At 35.1% G+C, this 21,596-nt stretch overlaps 1 protein-coding gene across 1 annotated transcript in view; it reads right to left on the reverse strand.

The window, feature by feature from the left end:
- TRDN (triadin) overlaps positions 1–21,596 on the reverse strand; it is a 170,719-nt gene that overhangs the window by 61,269 nt on the left and 87,854 nt on the right. The window contains exon 3 of the mRNA XM_044000627.1: positions 1,812–1,976. Coding sequence (XP_043856562.1) covers positions 1,812–1,976 — 165 coding nt within the window. The remainder of the gene's footprint in view (positions 1–1,811; positions 1,977–21,596) is intronic.

Consider the following 21,596-nt stretch of genomic DNA (forward strand, 5'->3'; position numbering starts at 1 on the left):
TTAATGGAGATGGTTCAACTCCATGTTGCAGGCCCTGGAAAGAATATATGTACAACAGGAGGAGAGACAGGTACATGTAAGATACCCTGATAGAGGCTGAGAGAATAGACAAATACATTCAGGAAGTCCATAGTTGGCTTATGAGAGCAGCTATGTAGAGCACACTCGCTAGACATAGTCCAGTTTCTTCCTCTCTCACTCCAAAAATGTTCTGGTGTCATGTTAGCCCTAATGTATGCACCTAGTTTAACTTAACTTGGCTTCTTCACTCAATCTGGTGGCACTGTCAGAATCGATGCACCTGAGGCCTAGCACAATTATTAGACATCTATACACCACGAGATGTGGTATGGTAACCTTTCCATAACATTTTCAGGTGTCATATGGACACATAACTAAATTTGGCCTTGATCCAGACATATAGTGGTAAAAAGTGCTAGTAATGTCATAACTGTCTCAATTTTGTATTGCGTATGGATATGAGTGTCCTCCAAATGGGGGACTCCAATATGCTGTATATATATCAAGTTTAAACTTGTTTTGTATATTTTGAAGAACTTTCATTGTTTAATTTGAACATTTTTGGACAATGCTATGCTAAAGATTAATGAAAATCCCGCAGTTCCAGAGACAACCAGAATCCAGAGACAGCCAGAATCCAGACCAGAGTCCAGTTCCCCTGATGACATCTCAACCCTCCATTGAAGACAAAATTTTAAGTACTTTAAATGGACATTTTTGTTTTTATTTCTGTTACTATATACATCATCTGTAATATGTATTTCCCTTTCTATATTGTTATTACTATATTGTTTGTTAGCATTGGTTATGATATTCTGTTATTTTTTAAAATGTATTTATTGTTTATTGTTCCATTAAGGAAACACCCCGTGTTTCTTGATGAAACAAAGGGGGGAATGTAAAGAATTAATTGTTATTTGAGGTTTTTATGCCTCAGCAAGCACTGGCCTAGGGCTCCGCAAACCACACGGTGCTCCACCCACTGGTTGTAGCCATTGCCAGGGCTCTGGCACCTCACGTCATCACCACTCGCTGATGCCTACATGGGCCTGGCAAAATTATAATGATTGGAAGCTTAGTGAGGGCAGTCATGTGACTGTCAGAGTGGCCATCCCATGTGTGTGGGGTGTTTCTAGGTTTGGGGGAGGAGAATTGGGCATTCTAGGTGGAAGGTGGAAAGCGACAGGCATTCTGCCACGAATTTTCAGCTGATTCCTGGGTGGTGGCATTTTTCAGGTATTATAATTTCCCTTTCCCCATTTTTATTTCCTTTCCCTTGATCCTACTGATCCTGTTTGTGTTTTTTTTTTTTAAGTTTGTTCTTGTTAAAATAAATCTTGTTCTGTTTTGAGGGAGGCTGCTGGTTTCTTTCCTTGCCCCAATATTGTGGCGAGCCGCTTAGCTAGCACTCCCCAATTAAAAATTGGTCCCCACAGTGTGCATTTCATATCACTGTTGCCCTTTTGCTCCTTCTGGTTTCAAGATTAGAGATAAAACTTTGTACTAAGTCTTATCCTAAGCAGCATCTGGAAATGTGTTTCTATCATGGGTTTACAGCATCAAATGATCTAGCCCTCTTCTCTGACATTGGAACTGTATTGGCGAATCAAATTCAAGATGAAAGCTGAGCAGAGGGACTAGTTGATGTACTATTAGTACTGGGTTAGAGATCCATTTCACTATTTCCTGGTTTGATCTCAGTGCCTACATGTGGTTAAAACTGAATAAGCCATAATAATACATGATGAATTGGAGTACAAACACTTAAACATATCCCTTGTTCCTATTACCTTCATCAGTGTCAACTCCATCATCATCGTCGTCATCATCTTCTTCTTCAGAAGATATGATATCAGACAGCAATGAAAAAAATCCATAGATCCAATCTGTAGTTTCTTCCACAGCATCATGCACAATTTTTAGAGGGTCAGAGCCAATCTTGGAAATAGAGCTTGCTAAAAGTAATTTAAGACAAAAGAAGAAGAATTATATAATTTATTTTTGTACATATTTTTCCTGCCAAGAAAACTAAGAAAAATCGCTCTGATTGGTTCCTTTGACAGAAGTTTCATGAACTTGAAAATATCTGTTATCTATACTTATGTTGCTCAGGGAATACAACTGAAAATCATATGCTTTTTTTTTTTTTTAGTATAAAGTACTTTCTGAAAAGTAGGTTGATATGGGGGAAATAGCACTAGATTAAGGATTAGGAAACCTATGTCCTACTTTTGAATTTGTTACTAATTTTCCTATGTGACTGCCATTTAGGCAACTTTACCTCTCTAGGACTTGGTTTGATCACATGGATGATCTCTGGGTTCTTTCCAATTCTGCTAGTCTATGGTTTTATGATCTTAGTCCCACCTGCTTATTTTACAGATGGGAAAACTGAGGCCCACAGAGTCCAAGGGATTTTCCCAGTCATATTGATTTAGTGGAAAAATAAACACTACACTGCTGATATTTTGACAATCTTTCCTCTATTCTTTCCTATGCAGCAGCTTCATATGAATACATATTCAATCAGCAAATATTTATTGAGATCCTACTATGTGCACAATGCTCTACTTGCTACTACATTGCATGGTAAATAGAGCACCCAACCTCAGATATGTCCTAAGTTTGTGACCCTGGGAAAGTCTCTTAACCTTTCTGTGCTTCAGTTCCTCATCTGTAAAATGAAAATAAACAATATCATCCACCTCCCTTCTTTGCTGTGGAGGAAAATGAGCCAATATTTGTAAAGGGCTTTGTAAATCTTAAAGTGTTATATAAATGTTAACTGTTATTATAAGAGGATATGACTCATGTACAAAAGGGTTTGACACATTCAAGAAGTTGACATCTAGCTTAGGAAACTTTCATATGTGAAAAAATTAGAAGAAGATAAACCAATCAAGTACCCCAGAGTGTGTAATAAGCCACAAGTATTATTATAGATCACGAAGCCCAAAGTCAACTCTAGCTTAGAATTATACAAGATGATATCATGAGAGAGTTAAGACTTATTTTTCAGATGAATATTTTCAATACAATTGGTGACCTTAATACCTTTACAACTCTATTGGAGGAGGCTGGAGACCTAATGGGCTTCATCTTCACTAGGAATAATATTTGGGTTTAAGGTCACATTATGCTGTGTCCTCACCAAATAAACTATCTGTTCTTCTGTTCATAGACTAAGTGAGGTCTATGAAATTCACCATCAATCTAGTTGCCAAATAAAATGTGAGATATTTATGAGATGAGGGAAATGAGTAGTAAATATACAGTATACATACAAGTTAATGATGGTGTATTGTTATCTCATCTACCACTACATCTGCAAGAATTATCCTTAAGTTTCTCTGAAGGGCTTTAGTACAATAGCCCCTCTACTGGATGTTAGACCTCAGATAATATGTTTATATTTCAATATTTCCATTTATTGTTATTTGTAATCACATCATCAAGGAGAGGATGAAGGGAATGCACTACTAAGGAAAGAGAGGAGTCAAGGTAGGTCTGTGCCTCAAAATGGTAATATATGATATTGATTGATAATCCCCAACTAAGAATGTGGGGAAAGTGTTTAATCTCTATTGATACTCTAAGATACAAGCTTATCTTAACCAAAAAGAGATAAATAGGGCATGGGGGGATTTGGGGCAGACCCCCCTGGGAGGGCAAGTTCAGAATAAGGAACTAAGTTTCACTGGAATAAATTGAAATTGAGTTAAGAGGTCCCTCTACATGAGCTAGGAAAGAAGTAAATGGGATAGTTTTAGGGACAAGATAGAGAAAAATTGTTTCTCAGTGAAGGATTAAATTGGGAAAAGTAGATTCTCGAAGCCTTAGCTAGAAAGCTGATGGTGAAATGGCCCATGAAGGCCAAGCCAAAAGGTGAGAGAAGAGACACTGTTCCTACTGAGAGACATTTAAGAGATTTTGGAAACCTGTGAAGGGAAACTTTGTCAGACATTAATATTGCTTATGGAATCAAAAGTAAGTTATAATCAAGACTAATAAAGTAATTTAAGAGCATGTGTGAGATAAAGGGTGTGGGGGAGACATAGGGGAGGTATAACAGAAACTTCCTACATAGTTTGCCTGACAAAAGTCACATTATTGTTCGAGAATGATAAGTTATGGTATGGATTTAGGTTACATCTAAAAATGCTTTAGAGCTAGTATATTCTTAAACAGACTGCAAGGACATAATAAATGGAATGTTTATGCTAAGAATAATTTTCTCCCATTCCCTCAATTCCTAAATTTTAAATGAAGAGCTTAACAGTAAAATTCAATTAAATAGAAATCAGTTTAATTACCTACATTTCTAGCTACAGTATTTATTCTTGGCAGGAATGAATGTTTCCAGGAACTAAAAACAGATTCATAAGACCATGTTCCCCAATATAATCGAAGTGCCAGTTTTGAAGCCAACGTCCACTTAAAGATATGTAGAAAAATTTTAAAAAATAAATACATAGGCTGAAATAAAATGAGAAAATGATGGGATCTTAGCCAGGAATGGACTATACTTAACAAGGGTAGATAAAATATCTTTACTTGGAGATGGGTGAATCCACTTAAGAGAGCTTAGAAATAAAGATAAAGGGAACAGAAACCTCACCACCTTCATCAAGTAAGCCAAATTCTTTAGAGAATGGTAGGCCATAGGAAGACAAGCATTGATAGTGATGATGAATAATTATCAAGAGATAGTATTTAAGAAGAGGAGCAGGAATAAGATTCACAACCTTAGATGTCCATATACAAATGACTTGAGTTTGGGTGATAAACAAGGTGAACTAGAAACCTTAACATAAAGGAAGTACATTTGGACTTCTTGATACTTTTTCCTCAATTCCTAGATAATCACTAGAGGAGCAGCTAGGTGGCACAGTGGATAAAACACCTGCCCTGGATTTAGGAGGACCCAAGTTCAAATCCAGTCTCAGACATTTGACCCTTACTAACTATGTGACCCTGGGCAAGTCACTTAACCCTCATTGCCCTTAAAATATATATATATATATATATATATATATATATATATATATATATATATATATATATGTGTGTGTGTGTATGATAATTAATAGAACAAACTAAAGAAAGAAATTACTTGGGAGCCTTTAGAAAGGAAAATCATGATCACTAAAAACAGCATGGGTTTATCAAGACATTCTAGATTAACACAATTCTTTATTTTTTACAAGATTACTGGTAAATGAGAGTAATGTCATGGGCACAGTATTCCTGAATTTTAACAAGGTATTTAATAGTATTTTATTATATTCTTATGGGCAAGATAGAGAGATCTTGACTAGATAATAGTATGGAGAAGTAGATTCAGAATAGTTCAAATATTAGGAACTAATATGTGGTCAGTAATTGACCAATATCACCTTTTAAAAATGTCTCTATTGCAGTCTCCCAGTGACCTGTCCTTGATTATGATTTTTCCCCATAGTTTTATTAATAATTTGAATTAAGGCTACCTAATGGCCCATGACATGTACCTGGGGAAGACAGTTAACAATTAAACAACATAATGAGGAGTCAAAATTACTTTGTTAGACTAAGATAATAAGACAAAGCTACTAAGGTAGAATCCAAATTGGGGCAAATGAATATATAGATTAACAATATATATGAGATAAGGGAGACATGGCTAGACAATCATTACAATGGAAAACATCTATGGGTTTTAGGGAACTACAAGCTCAATATGAATCAACAGTGTGACATGGCATCTGAAATAATTAATCTTAAGGCTTCATTCAGAGACAGTGAATCTAGAACTAAATATAAGTTCTATATATACTGTTTTTCCCCTAGACAATATCTGGGGTACAGTATTCAATTCTAGGCACCATATTTTAAAGATATTCAAAAACTTCAGTTCATCTGAAAAAGGGCTACTGGGATGGTAAGAAGACTAGAGGGCCAATGGAAAAAACTGATGAGGTTTAATGTGAAGAAGAAAAGACAGAATAATATGAGCACTTTCTTCAAGTACTTGAAGAGACATCAGGGTGTCACACAGAGGAGAAATTAAACTTGTTCTGCTTGGCCAGAGTCAGGATTAGGAACTATGGAAAGAAGTTGCAGAGAACCAGATTGTGGCTCAATATCAGGAAAAACTCCCTAATGCATAGGATATTTTGCCCTAAGAGATGGAGAACCATCCCTAGAGGTTCTCAAGTTAAGGCTAAATTATCATTTGTCATTACTAATGTGCAGTGGATTTCGGTTCACAGATGAACTGTATGTGTTAAACCTTGAAAGCATTTTTCAGCTCTGAGATTCTGATTCTTAAAACATTATAAATTTAATCCTATGTAGTATTAACATCTGTGATTCTTTTTTTAATAATTCTGCAGAGCTTTATTGACTTATTCCTAAGGTCACTTAATTACTTTTATGGGGGCAGCTAGGTGGCACAGTGGATAAAGCACTGGCCCTGAATTCAGGAGGACCTGAGTTCAAATCCTAACTCAGACACTTGATATTAGCTGTGTGACCCTGGGCAACTCACTTAACCCTCATTGTCCCACAAAGAAAAAAAAAAGAAATTATTTTTATGTTCCTATTGAGGGTACAAATGAAATACTGATACCAGTGGGAAAAATACTATCATACAACTGACAAAAAATATTTATTTCGTATCTTATTTCCTTACATGGAGTTTTCCATGTTCTCCTCCCTTAACTTCCCATTGTTCTATAAATTAAAACAAACTGATCTTACCAGCACTTTTAAAATATTTTTCAATTTGCAACTTTATTTTAGGTAGTATAGAAGTGTATATATGATAATAAACTCATGCCATAAAAAATCAAAATTAAATAAGAAAAATGAATAAATAAATGTTTAAAATCAAATCATCAAATGGGATAATAATTCTAAATGCTTAGCATAATGCCTATCACATAGTTGGCATTATAAAAAAGTTATTTATTATTTTTAACTGTTACCAACAGGAGGTACACTTAAGCCCTGCTGAATTAAAATGGAAAGTCTATGGACTTGAACTAGATTGAAATTTATGGAATAGTTTCCTGAAAAATGAACTCCCAGGAAATTTGTGGCATCTAATCAGGTGTTTAAAAATAGAATATGTTCTCATCTCTTTGATAGGGTTTCAAGGATAATCCTTCATAGGATAAAGAAGTTGAATTAGTAATCTTTCCTATGAGTCTATCTACCTCAGAATAATTTGGTCACACTTTTTAAGAGAGGTATAGAGTGCTTGACCTAGAGTCAGGAAGATACAGATTCAAACACTGCCTCTGATAGTTATTAGCTAGATGGCCATGGGCAAGTCTCTTCTCTGAGCCTCAATAACCTCAATTGAAATGGGAAATAATAATGTCTGTAGTACCTACTTCAAAAGATTTCTGTGAGGCTCAAATGAAACAATACGTGTAATACTACTAACAAAAGTCAGCAGCAATAAATAGAAAGAGAAATTCCATTTAAATTAATTGCAGACAATATAAAATACTTGGGAGTTTACCTGCCAAGACAAATTTAGGATTTTATGAATACAATTACAATACACTTTTCACATAAATAAAGACAGATCTAAACAATTGAAGAAGTATTAACTTCTCATTAGTAAGCCAAGCCAATATAATAAAAAATGGCAATTCTCTCTGAGTTAATTTACTTATTCAGTGCCATACCAGTCAAATTACCAAATAATTGGCTTATAAAACTAAAAAAAATAATAACAATTCATCTGGAAGATCAAAAAGTCAAGAATATCAAGGGAATCAGTGGGGAGAAAATGTAAAAGAAGACAGCCTAGCAGTTCCAAATTTCAAACTATATTTCAAAGTGATAATCATCAAAATAATCTGGTACTAATTAAGAAATAGAGTGGTGGGGGTGGCTAGGTGGTGCAGTGAATAAAGCACTAGCCCTGGATTCAGGAGTACCTGAGTTCAAATCCAGCCTCAGACACTTGACAATTACTAGCTGTGTGACCCTGGGCAAGTCACTTAACCCCCATTGCCCCGCAAAAAAAAAAAAGGAAAGAAAAGAAAGGAAAAGAAATAGAGTGGTGGATCAGTGGAAGAAATTAGTTATACAGTATATAGTAGTAAGTGACCATAGTAACATAGTGTTTGATAAACACAAATATACAAGTTAATGGGGTAAGAATTAAACATTTGACAAAAAGTGCTGAGAAAACTAAAAGGCAGTTTGGCAGAAATTAGGCATAAACCAACATGTCACATAATATGCCAAGGTAAGACCAAAATAGATAAATGATGATAAAGAGTGATATCAGAAGTAAATTAGAAAACTCTGGAAAATGTACCTGTCAGAAATCTGCATAAGGGAAGAGTTTAGGACCCAACAAGAAACAGAAAGGATCAGAGAAAATAAAATAATTTTGAGTACATGAAATGAAAAAAGCTTTTGCACAAACAAAATTAATGTAGCCAAAATTAGAATGAAATCAGGAAACTGGGAAAATTATTTTAACACATTTCTCTGATAAAGGCGTCATTTCTCAAATACATAGAAAACTGAACCAAATTTATAGAAAGGAGTCATTCCCAAGTTGATAAATGATAAAAAGTTATGAAAAGAGACAGTTTTCAGAAGACAAAATCAAACCCAGAATAGTTATATGATACAAATTAAAATAACTCTGAGAAGCCACCCCACACCTTTCAGATTGGCTAACATGACTGAAAAGAAAAATGACAAATGTTGGAAATGCAGAAAAATTAGGATGCTAATGTACTGTTGATAGGATTGTGAACTGGTCCAACCATTCTAGGGAATAATTTGGAACTATGACCAAAAGTATACAACAATGTACAATGTTGAGGGGCTGCCCATAGATTAGGGAATGCCTGAATAAATTGTGGTATATGATGGTGATAGAATAGTACTATGCTATAAGAAATGATGAGCAGCAAGGATTCAGAAAAACCTGAGACTTAATATGACCTCATTCAAAGTGAAATGAGCAGAATCAACAGAATACTGTACACAGTAACAGCAATATGGTAAGGATGATCAACTGAAAGATTTATCTACTTAAGATAATGATTAATAATAATTAAGATAATGATCCATGATAATTCCAAAGTACCCAAGATGAAAAATGCTATTTACCTCCAGAGAGAGAGAACTAATGAGTTCTGAATACAGATTGTAGCTTACTTTTTTACTTTCTTTTTAAAAATATTTTATTTTTTGTCTGTTTTCTTTTATAACATTGCTGATATGGAAATATGTTTTTCATAGCTTCACATGTAGAATCAATAACAAAGTCCTTGCCTCCCCAAGGAGAGGAGAGGGTGTCAGGGAAGAAAAGAATTTGGAACTCATCTTTTTTAATTATTATTGAAAAACAAAACTTTACATGTAATTAGGAAACATTCAATTAAATAAAGAAAAACCATTAAAAAGCAAAAGAATAAACAATATCTATAAATTATTACCAAAATGTCAGATATTATTATTAAAAGGTTGCACCCAATAAAAAGTTCAAATTTAGCCTAGCATTCAAGCTTATCCCTCATCTAGCCCCCCTATATCTTTTCCTAGCCTTTAAGTTCATCCATCATTTGATTCCAATATATCTTTCAAATGAAGTCAAAACTTCTCCAACATACTCTTTCCATTCTAGCCAGCTGGTCAACTCACTTTCCCTTGGATACAACTAAAATTTCTGTTTATTTGTCCTTACTCAGTGTTTTTCTCCCTCTGCCCCAGATACCCCACCCTAATTATCTCTGAGCTGCTCTACTGATCAGTACGTTAGTTATCTGGCAACCACCTCTAATATCTCTGCTTATTAAAACCGTTTCCTTCTTTCAAAGCCTTATCTCAAATATTTTGCTTCCATGAAGCTTGACTTCTCTCATCTGAGGACAATTTCCCTCATTCAAATTTCTCAGAGCACTTTGTCTAGATAACTCATTTGAATTGACCACATTTTATCTTTTGTCTCATTTATTTCTAAGAGAGCTATGACCTTGTAGTCACAAAGGACTAGTTTCGAGTCCCACTTGTGTCCATACTACTGGGTGAGCCTGGGGAAGTCAATTCAATTCTGAGTGCTCTAGACAACCCTAAATTGCAAAGTAGCTACTTGAAGAAGTTCCCAATAGTGGTTAAATAAAAGGTACAGTACCTATTGTTATTTATGTTGACACCTTACATCCCTGAATAGATTCTAAGCTCTTCAAGGCAGGCACAACCTTTATATTTTAAGTCTGTAACCCAGTGTCTTTGTATATACTATGTGCCCAATTAGTATTTGTTGCATTATGTTGAGCATAGTGCTTTGCACGGAATAAGTTTTCATTAAATGCTTGTCGGATGAATGAAAGAATAAATAAATGTTATACATCTTTTTATCTCCCATAGTACCAAGCATATTTCTGCATAGAAAGGGCATATTAAATAAAAATTTTCTAAGTGAAAGAATGTGATCACATAAAATATTTCCATAGCACACACAAGCAAGAAGAATTTCCTTACCTAAAATAACCAAACAGTCATGAAAAAGAAAATACTGGCCCACAGTCCCTGGGACTAAAACCATCAGGGATACCTAAAGGCAGTAAGCTTGATTTATGCCTGCCTGTATTTTAATCCCTTTTATTTTGGATTTCATGGGAATATTTGTTTGCAGAGGAACTCTGAATTAATCTGCCTTTGGCAGATGTGTGTCATCTCTTAGTCTAGTGAGATGGGAAACAATAGGTAGGTATGGGGAATTGGGACTCTGGCAAAAGTATAAGTAGGAGGGACAGATTCAAATTTTCAGGCCAAAGAGGATTTGTACTGGTCTAATGTTTTGAAAACTGTCCATGTGGATACTTCAGCTGTAGCAAGAAAACTGAACTAAGTATCATCTTTTTTTCTTTTTAAACTGGCACTTCTTCACCACTTTCCTATGTCAATTCCATCCCCATTCTCCTTAAAAAGGCTCAAATCTTTGATTCTTGATTCTCCTTCATTAAATTTTTGTCCTTCTTAAGCTTTCTCCTGCATTATATTCTATCAGCTCAGTTGATACTACTCTAATACCACATGTATATTTTCTTTCCTTTCTCCCTCCTTATTAGCTCATTTAGGCTCATTACTTCTTTTTTTTTTATTTGCCGGGAAATGGAGATTAAGTGACTTGCCCAGGGTCACACAGCTAGTAAGTGTCAAGTGTCTGAGGCTAGATTTGAACTCTGGTACTCCTGAATCCAGGGCCAGTGCTTTATCCACTGTGCCACCTAGCTGCCCTCATTACTTCTTTTTAAAAATACTACTGTAGATCCTAAAACTCTCCAATAAACTTCAATCCATTTTACATACAGGTGGAATACTCTTCTTTATAAACAGGTCTGATTCTTCCACTGTACTTAAAAAACAAAACAAAATGAAACAAAAATTTTCATAGCTCCTCATTGGCATCCATATAAATTTTAAATTTATTTGTTTGTTATTCAAGGGAAGCTAGGTGGTGAAGTGGATAGAATTCCTGCCCTGGAGTCAGACAGACTCATCTTTCTGAGTTCAAATCTGGTCTCAGACACTTACTAGCTGTGTGACAGATGGAACAAGTCACTTAAACCTGTTTGCCTCAGTTTTTCATCTGTAAAATAAGCTGAAGAATAAAATGGAAAACTACTCCAGTATCTTTGTGAAGAAAACTCCAAAAATGGGGTCACAAAGAGTTAGACATGAAAAAATTCAAGGGTGACCACAATTGGCTTCAACCTGTTTTTCTAGCTTAATCCTATCACTTGAGTCTTTGCCTTTGAAGAGGTCACGCCTTATGCCTAGAATGCACACACCCTCACAATCATAATGCTGCTGGTTGTGATAATAATAATAACAGTTATATAGGGCTTCAAAATTTGAGAAATTATTTACATATGTTATCTCATTTAATATTCACAACAACTCTGTGAGGTAGCTGCTATTATTATCCTCAGTTTAACTGAATATGTGAATAAATAAGGAATGTATTAAGTGCTAAGGATACAAATAGAAAAGTAAGACAGTCTTTGCTTTCAAGAAGACAATACAAATGGAACGTTTCAGTCACGAATCACATGTCAAAATCCCATAATCCCTGGGGTACAGCACAAAGCAGATGATAATGCCTCTTAATATCATTTCCACTGATAAAAGCACATCAATTTCTTATGTTGACTAATTTGATTGTGCTTTAGTTTACAGATGGAGAAAATGAGATTGAGAGATATTAATGACCTTGCCAATTGTAATGCAGTGTTTAAATCAGAATTCTAACTCAAGTCTCAACTCCAAAATCAAGCACTTGAATGACTATGCCAACCTACCATCATAAAATTAACATTCATAGCATTGTAAACACAGATCCCCATCAGTCTCACAATATTATTGATTATTCTGATTTCTTTACTAATAACATCCAATATATGACCAATGTGTAGGTTCTTAGAATTCTCTAAGAAGTTTCTCTAAGAGTTATCCCTTCCTCTTCACTTACAATGGCCACTATTTGAGGTTGAGACCTCATACTTGAATTTTTGTAACACCTATTTTCCCCATATCCAGTTTTTCTCCTTGTTCTAAACACACTTCTAAAGTAATCTTCCTCTAACACTACTTTGATCATATAACAGATAACTTTTAGAATCATTGGTAGCTACCTATTTTATGTCATAAACCATTTGTACCTAAATTGATAAAATTTCTTTCTTAAAGAAAATTCATGGAATCTTTTAAATTTAGTTACAATTTCTAAATGGAACAAAGAAATTTTCATTACTGCATGCTGAACACTGTAAGAACACAGGAAGTATTGTTGTTTTAAAACAGTATATTCAAAAACTGATTTTTTAAAAGAAGAAATCTTCTGGACTAGAAAAGACCTCTTTTATCATCCTTAAAGTTTATTAAATTATTGTATTCCCTTAAATTAGCTTTAACCACAACTTATATATATATATATATATATATATATATATATATATATATATATATATATATATATATATATATATATATATATATATATATATATATACATACACACACACACACACACACAAACACACATACTGTTGTCTGCTGAAGTTGAAGAAAAAAACTTAGCCATAATTATACTACTTTGTAGTACAGTAAAATCCCTGCCTTTAGGTTGAACAGCATTACTTAGAACTTTGGTAATGCTGACACATTGTTTTGTTTCTTCTTTTTTTTGTTTATACAAAAGTATATATTTACATATACATCTATATCTATATCTACATCTATATGTATGTCTATATCTATCTATATCTAATCTACCTATCTATACACATATAGAGAAAAAGAGATATAGATATAGAGATATATAGGTATAGATATAGATATAGATATACAAAACTTTTCAATACTTCTAAATTTTTCACAACCCCACATTCAGTTATACAACTCCATATGGGGTCACAACCCATAGTTTAAGAAGCTAGATTCTAGTGAATGGTGGAAGGAAGAGTAACTCCCATGCAGGAGGAAGAAACACCTTGAAGGAGTTTGTGTGTGTATGTGAATATATGAAGAAAATCACAGCTGCTCCTAGGGAATTAATGTGTTCCCTAGATGCAGGAACAAAACTGACAAACTGTGAACTTCTATGAAATAGCTCAAGCTTGAGATTTTGATATTACTCTTAAGAGTTAACCACTTCTTGAATGCATAAGAAATAGGGAAGGTGACTCAATGTAATCTACTTTTAATCAAGATAGATCTGAAACCACATGCATTTGCAGCATGTTAATATTCCAGCAGTTGGCACAGTGCCAACATAGTACACATAGTAGTACATAGTAGACACTTCATAAAAATTTGTTGAATTGATTTGAATTGAATGATACTGTGTCTTTAAGCTTTTTGATATTCAGTCAATTATCATTTGTTAAGAGCCTACTCTTTGCCAAGCACTCTGCTAAGCAACTGGGGATACCAATAAAAAAAAGGCAAAAAAAATTCACCATTTTTTATTTTGATACCACATCTCCATACTACCCCTCCACATTTTTAAAAGATCTTAAAAAGTCCATGCATTGCCCATGCAAAAATACTTTATGAGCATCACACAAATTAGTTACTGTATATGTCATGTTCTAGTTCTATTTTTTGGTCTTCTCTATTTTCCTTATTGGATGTTTATTCTCTTCTAAGTCCTTACTGTCAGTATTTCCTGAGGTGCTGTTCTCTATCTTTCACTGCTTTTTCTATTCTCCCTTGGTAATCTCACTTATTTTTATATGCTCTACTACCACCTCCACCAAATCTATTTCCCAACTCTTGAATTATCTTCAGGGCTTTAGATCCTCAATTCCCAATTTCTTATTGGGGCATTGCTACCTGAAAAGCCTACTGTCATCAAAACCTCTCAGAGCTGGGTGGCTAGGTGGCGCAGTGGATAAAGCACCGGCCCTGGATTCAGGAGTACCTGAGTTCAAATCTGGCCTCAGACACTTGACACTTACTAGCTGTGTGACTCTGGGCAAGTCACTTAACCCCCATTGTCCTGAAAAAAAACAAAAACAAAAACAAAAACAAAAAACAAAAAAACCCTCTCAGAGCTAAGTATCTGTGCCCCCTGCTTCTTCCAAACCTACTCCCCTTTCTGACTTTACCATTTCTGACAGTGACACCACCACATACCTACAATTTTCAAAACATTGGGATTAAGTACTACCTTTTTTTTCTTCTCCCTCACGTCCAAATCAGTTACTTAAATGATCTCCCATGTTCAAAAGTCTTTGGTGCTTCACCATTGACTATAATCTAAAGTTCGACATGGAACTGCCATTTCCAGTCAGTCTTCTCTAAAGTCACTTCACACTAAGCACCCAATATTTCAGTCAAAATGGATGACTCACTGCACCTCAAATATACCCTGAGATTTCCCATCTCTATACCTTTCCTCACATTTTTCCTAGAATGTCCATCCTCTCATTTTTTGCCTTCCAATCCTTTAAAGCCTGGCTCAAATGTCTCTTCCATAAACTTTTCCCTTAGACTTTCTGTTACTTCCTTTTATATCTCTTAGTGGCATTTAACATTTAATACTGTGTTTAGCAGTTATCAATGATTCACCAACCCCTTTTGTAGCTGGAAACACCATTAAGGGAAAGAGCATACCTTAACTAAACTTTTTATCATTCTTATCACCTAGAATAGTGTTCTGACAATATAGTTAAGTATTCAGTATAGTTAAATAACACTATAATTAAATACTTAATTATGATTTTTGAATGAATGGATGAATGAATAAAAAGAAATAAAGAGAAGGGAGATGCATGAATTTTGATTGCACAGAAGCCTTCCTATAGGTCAAAGGGAAGAGGTTACCAAGTTGGATGAAGTTGGTTAATATTATTGCAAGCTGAGTAAGCAAATTATCTAAACCTCTCTATCCCACTCCTATCTATTGGTTCTTTACCTTAAAGTCTTTTCCTTAAATGAGAGGTTTTATTCAAAACAAAAGGTATAGAAGGCAAGTTTCAGTTAACTTTACAATTTTCCTGGCCCCATCTTGTTGGCAAAATATTATCATTATTCCTCCTTGAACAGTCTCATATTAAGGAAGATTGAAACTCAGGAAACACCTATTTCTTTTTTTTTAATTGAACTTAAAGTCTAAAAGATTTCTTTTTCCTGTTTTTGACTACGCATATATAACTGATATTTTGAATAGAAAATATACTTTTATATACTTAACTCAATTTTAAAGAAGTTACATTCATTTACAAAGTTAATTATCAGCCTCAGACTTTCAAAGAAATAAATATGGTAAAGCTTCATTTTAACTTATTTTAGATTCAAGTTTTCATGTTTTCATATGCCACATTTTAGAGAATAATTATTATTTTACAGGGTTCAATAAATTGTTATGTAACTTAAATACACTTTTCCCCAAAAAGTGAAATTACAGGAAAAAAATACCTATTTTTGGCAAGGAATCACTTTTTATAATATATAGTTCTGACACAGAGCTTCAAATATTTGTGTCAAAATATGCCATAGCAGTGGACTCAAGCCAGCCAGAAAGCATCTCATATTATAGAATAAAACACTGAGACTTAGAGGTTAAGCTCAGACTTGTCCAAGATTACTCACAGAACAACTCTCAAAGACACAGTTTGAACTCAAATCTTCTAAGTACAAAGCCAGTAGTATAATAAAGCACAAAAAGGAAAACCAGGGCAATTGGGTGGCACAGTGTATAGAGTGCCAGTCCTAGAGTCAGGAAGACTCATCTTCCTAACTTCAAATCTGGCCTCAGATGCTTACTAACTGTGTGACCCTGGGCAAGTCACTTAACTCCTTTTGTCTCAGTTTCCTCATCTGTAAAATGAGGTGGAGAAAGAAATAGCAAAACACTACACTATTTTTGCCAAGAAAATCCCCAATGAGGTCACAAAGAATTGGAGATGACTGAAATAACTGAACAACAATCACAACAGAAAAAGCAAAACTACAAAACCCCATTTCAATCAAAGCTCTAAACAACTATCTATCTTACTATTATACTTAAGTTGGGCAAATCACTTTCCCTCTTAACTTTGCTTTATCTGTAAAATAATATGGTTGCATTAGGTGACTTCTAAGGTTCCTTCAAATTCCAACATTACTAGAATTTTGTAAATCTTTCTATTAGACAGTTAAGTAATTTACATGCAATGAGCATTTAAATATTTGTTGTAGTCATTATTTTCCATAGGCTTCTATAGTTTACTATGATGGACCAAGACAAAATCCAATACAATTGATCAGCATGTATTAGGAAAACTTATTAGATCTTCTAATGCCCTTATTTCCTCAACCTTTGTCCTTATTTTATAACTTGAATGATTTTGATTCAAGAAATTCCAGGAGAAATAAGAGAGGCTCCAAACATATAAAACATACCACCTCTTTTGTCTTGCATACACAGGTGTGCATGCTCACACACACTCCATTATGTCAATAGAACTTTTTTTTAATGGGATTTTTCTTAGGTTGATCTAGAGTTTCTCAAACTACCATGATATGCAATCATGTACCATATGCAGATACCAAAATGTCATCAGTAGCATCATAATGCTATGACAGGACATAAAGTATGCCACCACTTCCCCTTCTTCAGGATAAAGAATACAGAAAGCAAAGGGTGGGTTTGAAAACTCATGCAATTCATCAAGGTTTAAAACAGATCAGAACTCCTTTGAATATATTCAATGCTAACAGATATTAGGTATTTTACAGCTTTTAAATTTATTAAAATCTACCTACCCAATTTATAAGCATTTTGTGGCACTGGTTGTCTTTACTATAGTAAAAAGTAGCTTGCACTTCTCTAGTTTGCATCTGAATAGTTATATTTTTTCAAAGTCGGTTCAGTGGCATGGGCCCTTCACCTAGGCTTCCACACTGTCATTTTCCTGAAGTTGTCACTTCTTTGCATTTATTTAAATGACTTAGAAATAGAAGATTTAAAGAGAATGCTGACATTCAAAACCTTTGACTATTCACTTTAATTGAGGCTTTTTTTCTATTTAGTAGTCCCCTTATAGCATTTCCCAGTTGTTCTGTCCATGTTCCTGTTCAAAGACTGCTTTTTTATACTCTGAGAAGCATTACCAGCATTTTTGCTGAATGCAAATAGCATCACACTTCACCTGTTTTTCTCAATCTGACCCTAATCAACCAATTTTTCCCTTGCAAACTTGCCTTGCAGATGTTAGTGCTTGGAACACTTCCAAGTAACTGGAGCCAAAGCCATGTCAAAAGCAAGGCATTTATATTCCTAAGTAAACTCTTGACAAAACTGATCCTAATCACAAGTCTTACGGCTTTTTAAATCCAATCATTGTGTCTGTGGAGGAAAAAAAAAAGAGGCAGTGATTTTGAACACCCCTTGAAATAAACATTTATAAAGTTTTGGGAAATGAGTAATTAGATGACAAAAAATTGAAAGGTGGTTGGCTGGGAATAATATTGTCTTATAGTCCAGGCTGCAACATTTACTAACTGTATGACTCTGGAGAGGTCACCTGGTATTACTGAACCTGAGATTACTCATCTATAAAATGTGGGTTGTGATACTATTTGCAAATGATATCTTACATTTGTATTGTGTGAACAGTTCTTTATGAACCTTAAAGTGCTAATATAAAAGTGAATTATTATTTTGTCTTAAAAACAAAAGTTATAAAGCTCAGATTTTGCTATAAATGCAATGGATTTGTAATAGTTTTTCATAAAGATGAAATCCACTTGGGATTACAGTAAATTTGTTTATGTTTCAAATATTACTGCTGCAAAATAATAAAATGGGCCAACATTCAAAGGGATAAATTATCTCTGGTTCCATAGGAACCATCACATTCAGCTTTCAGCAAACTTGGGTGGTTTATATTTTACCTTTGATTTCCATAAAAATGGATTTCTATAATTTACAAATTCCCCAAAATAGTTTGAGCTTGTGGTACTTAGGTACCACACCATCTACTTCCCAGAGAGGACAAGGTTTAGGGTAACCCCTGAGTATATAAATATCTTTTCTTATGTTAAGAATTTTATTTTCCAAATTACATGTAAAAACAAATTTTGACATCAATTTTTAAAAACTTTGTGTTCCAACTTCTCTTCCTCCTTCCCTTCCCACCCCCCACCTGCAAGAACTCAAGCAATTAAAAATAAGTTATACATGAGTAGTCATGGAAAACATCTCCACATTAGCTAGGTTGTGAGAGAAAACAGATCAAAAACAAAACTTCAGATTAAGGAACTGTCAAAAAAATATGCTTCAATTTGTTTTCAGATACCATTAGATCTTTCTCGGTAGATAGATTGAAATTTTCTTAAGTCCTTCAGAGTTATATTGGATCATTGCATTGCTGAAAATAACCACATGCTTTCCATCAGATCATCTTCCACTATTGCTGTTATTTTGTATACAGTACATTTCACTCTGCTTCAGTTCATGTAGGTCTTTCCAGGTTTTTCTGAGAGCATCCTGTTCATCATAACTTTTATATGGTACCTTAAACTTGGCAAAGAATTTTCTCCACAATAGCCCAGCAAAGTGGGTACCATACATTTTGCCATTATAATCAATAATAACTGTTTCCCTCCATCCTATTCCCTCCCTATGATATTTACTCCATTTTCTATCTTCTTTTACCCTATTGCTCTTCAAACGTGTTTTGCTTCTGACTGCCCTGTCCCCCACTCTCCACTCCCTTCTTTCACCCTTCCCCCCTTATCCTCTTCTCCTCCTACTTTCCTATAGGGTTAGATAGATTACTCCTCCCAATTAGGTGTGTATGTTATTCCTTCCTTGAGACAACTCTGTTGACATTAAGGTCTTTGAGCTAATTCTCTGTTCTAAATGTTCTTCCTCTCTCCCTCCTCAACCCTTCCTATGAAATCAAGCAATTCAATATAAGTCATACATATGCAGTTATGCAGAACATCTTTACCTTCTGCTCCCTCCCCCAACCTGCCCTTCCTTCCTTCCCCTTTTCTCACTCCCCCTTATCTCCTTTCCCTCCCACTTTCCCTCAGGGCAAAATACTATTCCCACTTGAGTGTGTATGTTATTCCCTCTTCGAGCCAATTCTGATCATAGTAAGGTTCACTCATTCTCCCACTCCTTCCTCCTCTTCCCCTCCCCTACATAAGCTTTTTCTTGTTTATTTTATGTGAGATACTTTTCCCCAGTCAACCTTTCCCTTTCCCTTTCTTCCAGTGCATTCCTCTTACCTCTTAACTTTATTTTAAAGATGTCATCATGGATTAGTTAGGTGGCACTGAGGACAAAGCACCAGCCCTGGACCCAGAAGGCCCCAAGCCCAAATCCAGCCCCAGACATAAACCACCTTACCTTGCCTGCCCCACAAAAAACAAGGATAAACAAAAATATAAATGCTTTACAGATATCATCCCTTCATATTTAGTTCAGATCTGTGTTCTCTGTTTAAGTGCATTCCTTTCAGCTGCCCTAATACTGAGAAAGTTCTTAGGAGTTAGAAGTAGTATCTTCCCATGTAGGAATGTAAACAGTTTAATCTTTTAATATCCCTCATGATTTCTTTTTCATGTTTACCTTTTTATGCTTCTCTAGGGTCTTGTATTTGAAAGTCAAATTTTCTATTCAGTTCAGGTCTTTTTATCACAAATGCCTTAAAGCCCTCTTTTTTATTAAAGTCCCATTTTTTTTTCCTCTGAAAGATTATACTCAGTTTTGCTGGGTACATGATTCTTGGACATAGTCCTAGTTCCTTTGCCTTCTGGAATATCATATTCCATGCCTTCCAGTCCTTTATTTTAGATACTGCTAGATGTTGTTTTATCCTTATTGTAGCTCCACAGAATTTGAATTTCTTTTTCCTAGCTGCTTGCAATATTTTCTCCTTGACCTGGGATCTCTGGAATTTGGCTATAATATTCCTGGAGGTTTTCTTTGTGGGATCTCTTTCAGAAGGTGATCAGTGGATTCTTTCAATTTCTATTTTACCTTTTGCTTCTAGAATATCAGGGCAATTTTCCCTGACAGTTTCTTGGAAGATGCTGTCTAAACTCTTATTTTGGTCATGGTTTTCAAGAAGTCCAACAATTTTCAAATTATCTCTCCTGGATCTATTTTCCAGGTTAGCTGTTTTTCCAAGGAGATATTTCATATTGCCCTCTATTTTTTTTATTCATTTGGATTTGCTTTACTGTGTCTTGGTTTCTCATAAAGTCACTAGCTTCCATTTATGCAGTCCTAATTCTTAGGTGATTATTTTCTTCTGAGGGCTTTTGTATCTCCTTTTCCATTTGGCTTTTCAATCTGTTGACTTTTGTTTTCATGACTCTCCTGCAGCACTCTCATTTCTCTTTCCATTCTTTCCTCTACCTCTCTAAATATTCTATCTCTCCTACTTTCTCTTTGAAGTCTCTTTTGAGCACTTCCATGGCCTGAGACTAATTCATATTTTTTTTGGAAGTTTTGGATATAGGAGCCCTGAGGTTATCCTCTTCTGAGTGTGCCCCTCTATCTTCCTTGTTGCTGAAGAAACTTTCTATAACTCTTAACTTTCTTTGCTTGCTTATCTTGCCATATTTTACTTGACTTTTAACTCCCTCTTACAGCTTGTCCCAAGCTTCAGAGGGTCCCAGGTTTTTCTCTTGCCTGGCCTGTTCTCTGGTCCAAAGATAACCTCAAGCCAACTTGCTAATTAACTGACCAGCAAAACTTTGTGTACTTTGGTTCTTACCTCTAAGGAGCCTGCACCCCTCCCCTACCACTCCTTCCCTAGCTGGCCCTCCCACTGCTCAAGATTTCTTCCTGGTTCCCCACTAGGGTGGGATAGCTGAATTCTTCCTTAGGTCCCACAGACACCCCTGTATATCCCCCCCTGGTCAGGCATACTGCCCTCTCACCCAACTGTAAGCTTAGGTCCAGAAGATGCCAGCACTGCAGCTGATTCAGGGGCTTGGGGGTAAGTGTCTCTGGTGCAGCCTGACTGGGGACTGTGTTTGTGGGATCGTAGAGTTGGCCTCTTCTTGTAGCCCAGTATGGCCCCCTCTAAGCTGCCTTTGAC

This window comes from Dromiciops gliroides, chromosome 4 (assembly GCF_019393635.1).
Source record: "Dromiciops gliroides isolate mDroGli1 chromosome 4, mDroGli1.pri, whole genome shotgun sequence".
In the NCBI taxonomy this organism is placed as follows: Eukaryota; Metazoa; Chordata; class Mammalia; order Microbiotheria; family Microbiotheriidae; genus Dromiciops; species Dromiciops gliroides.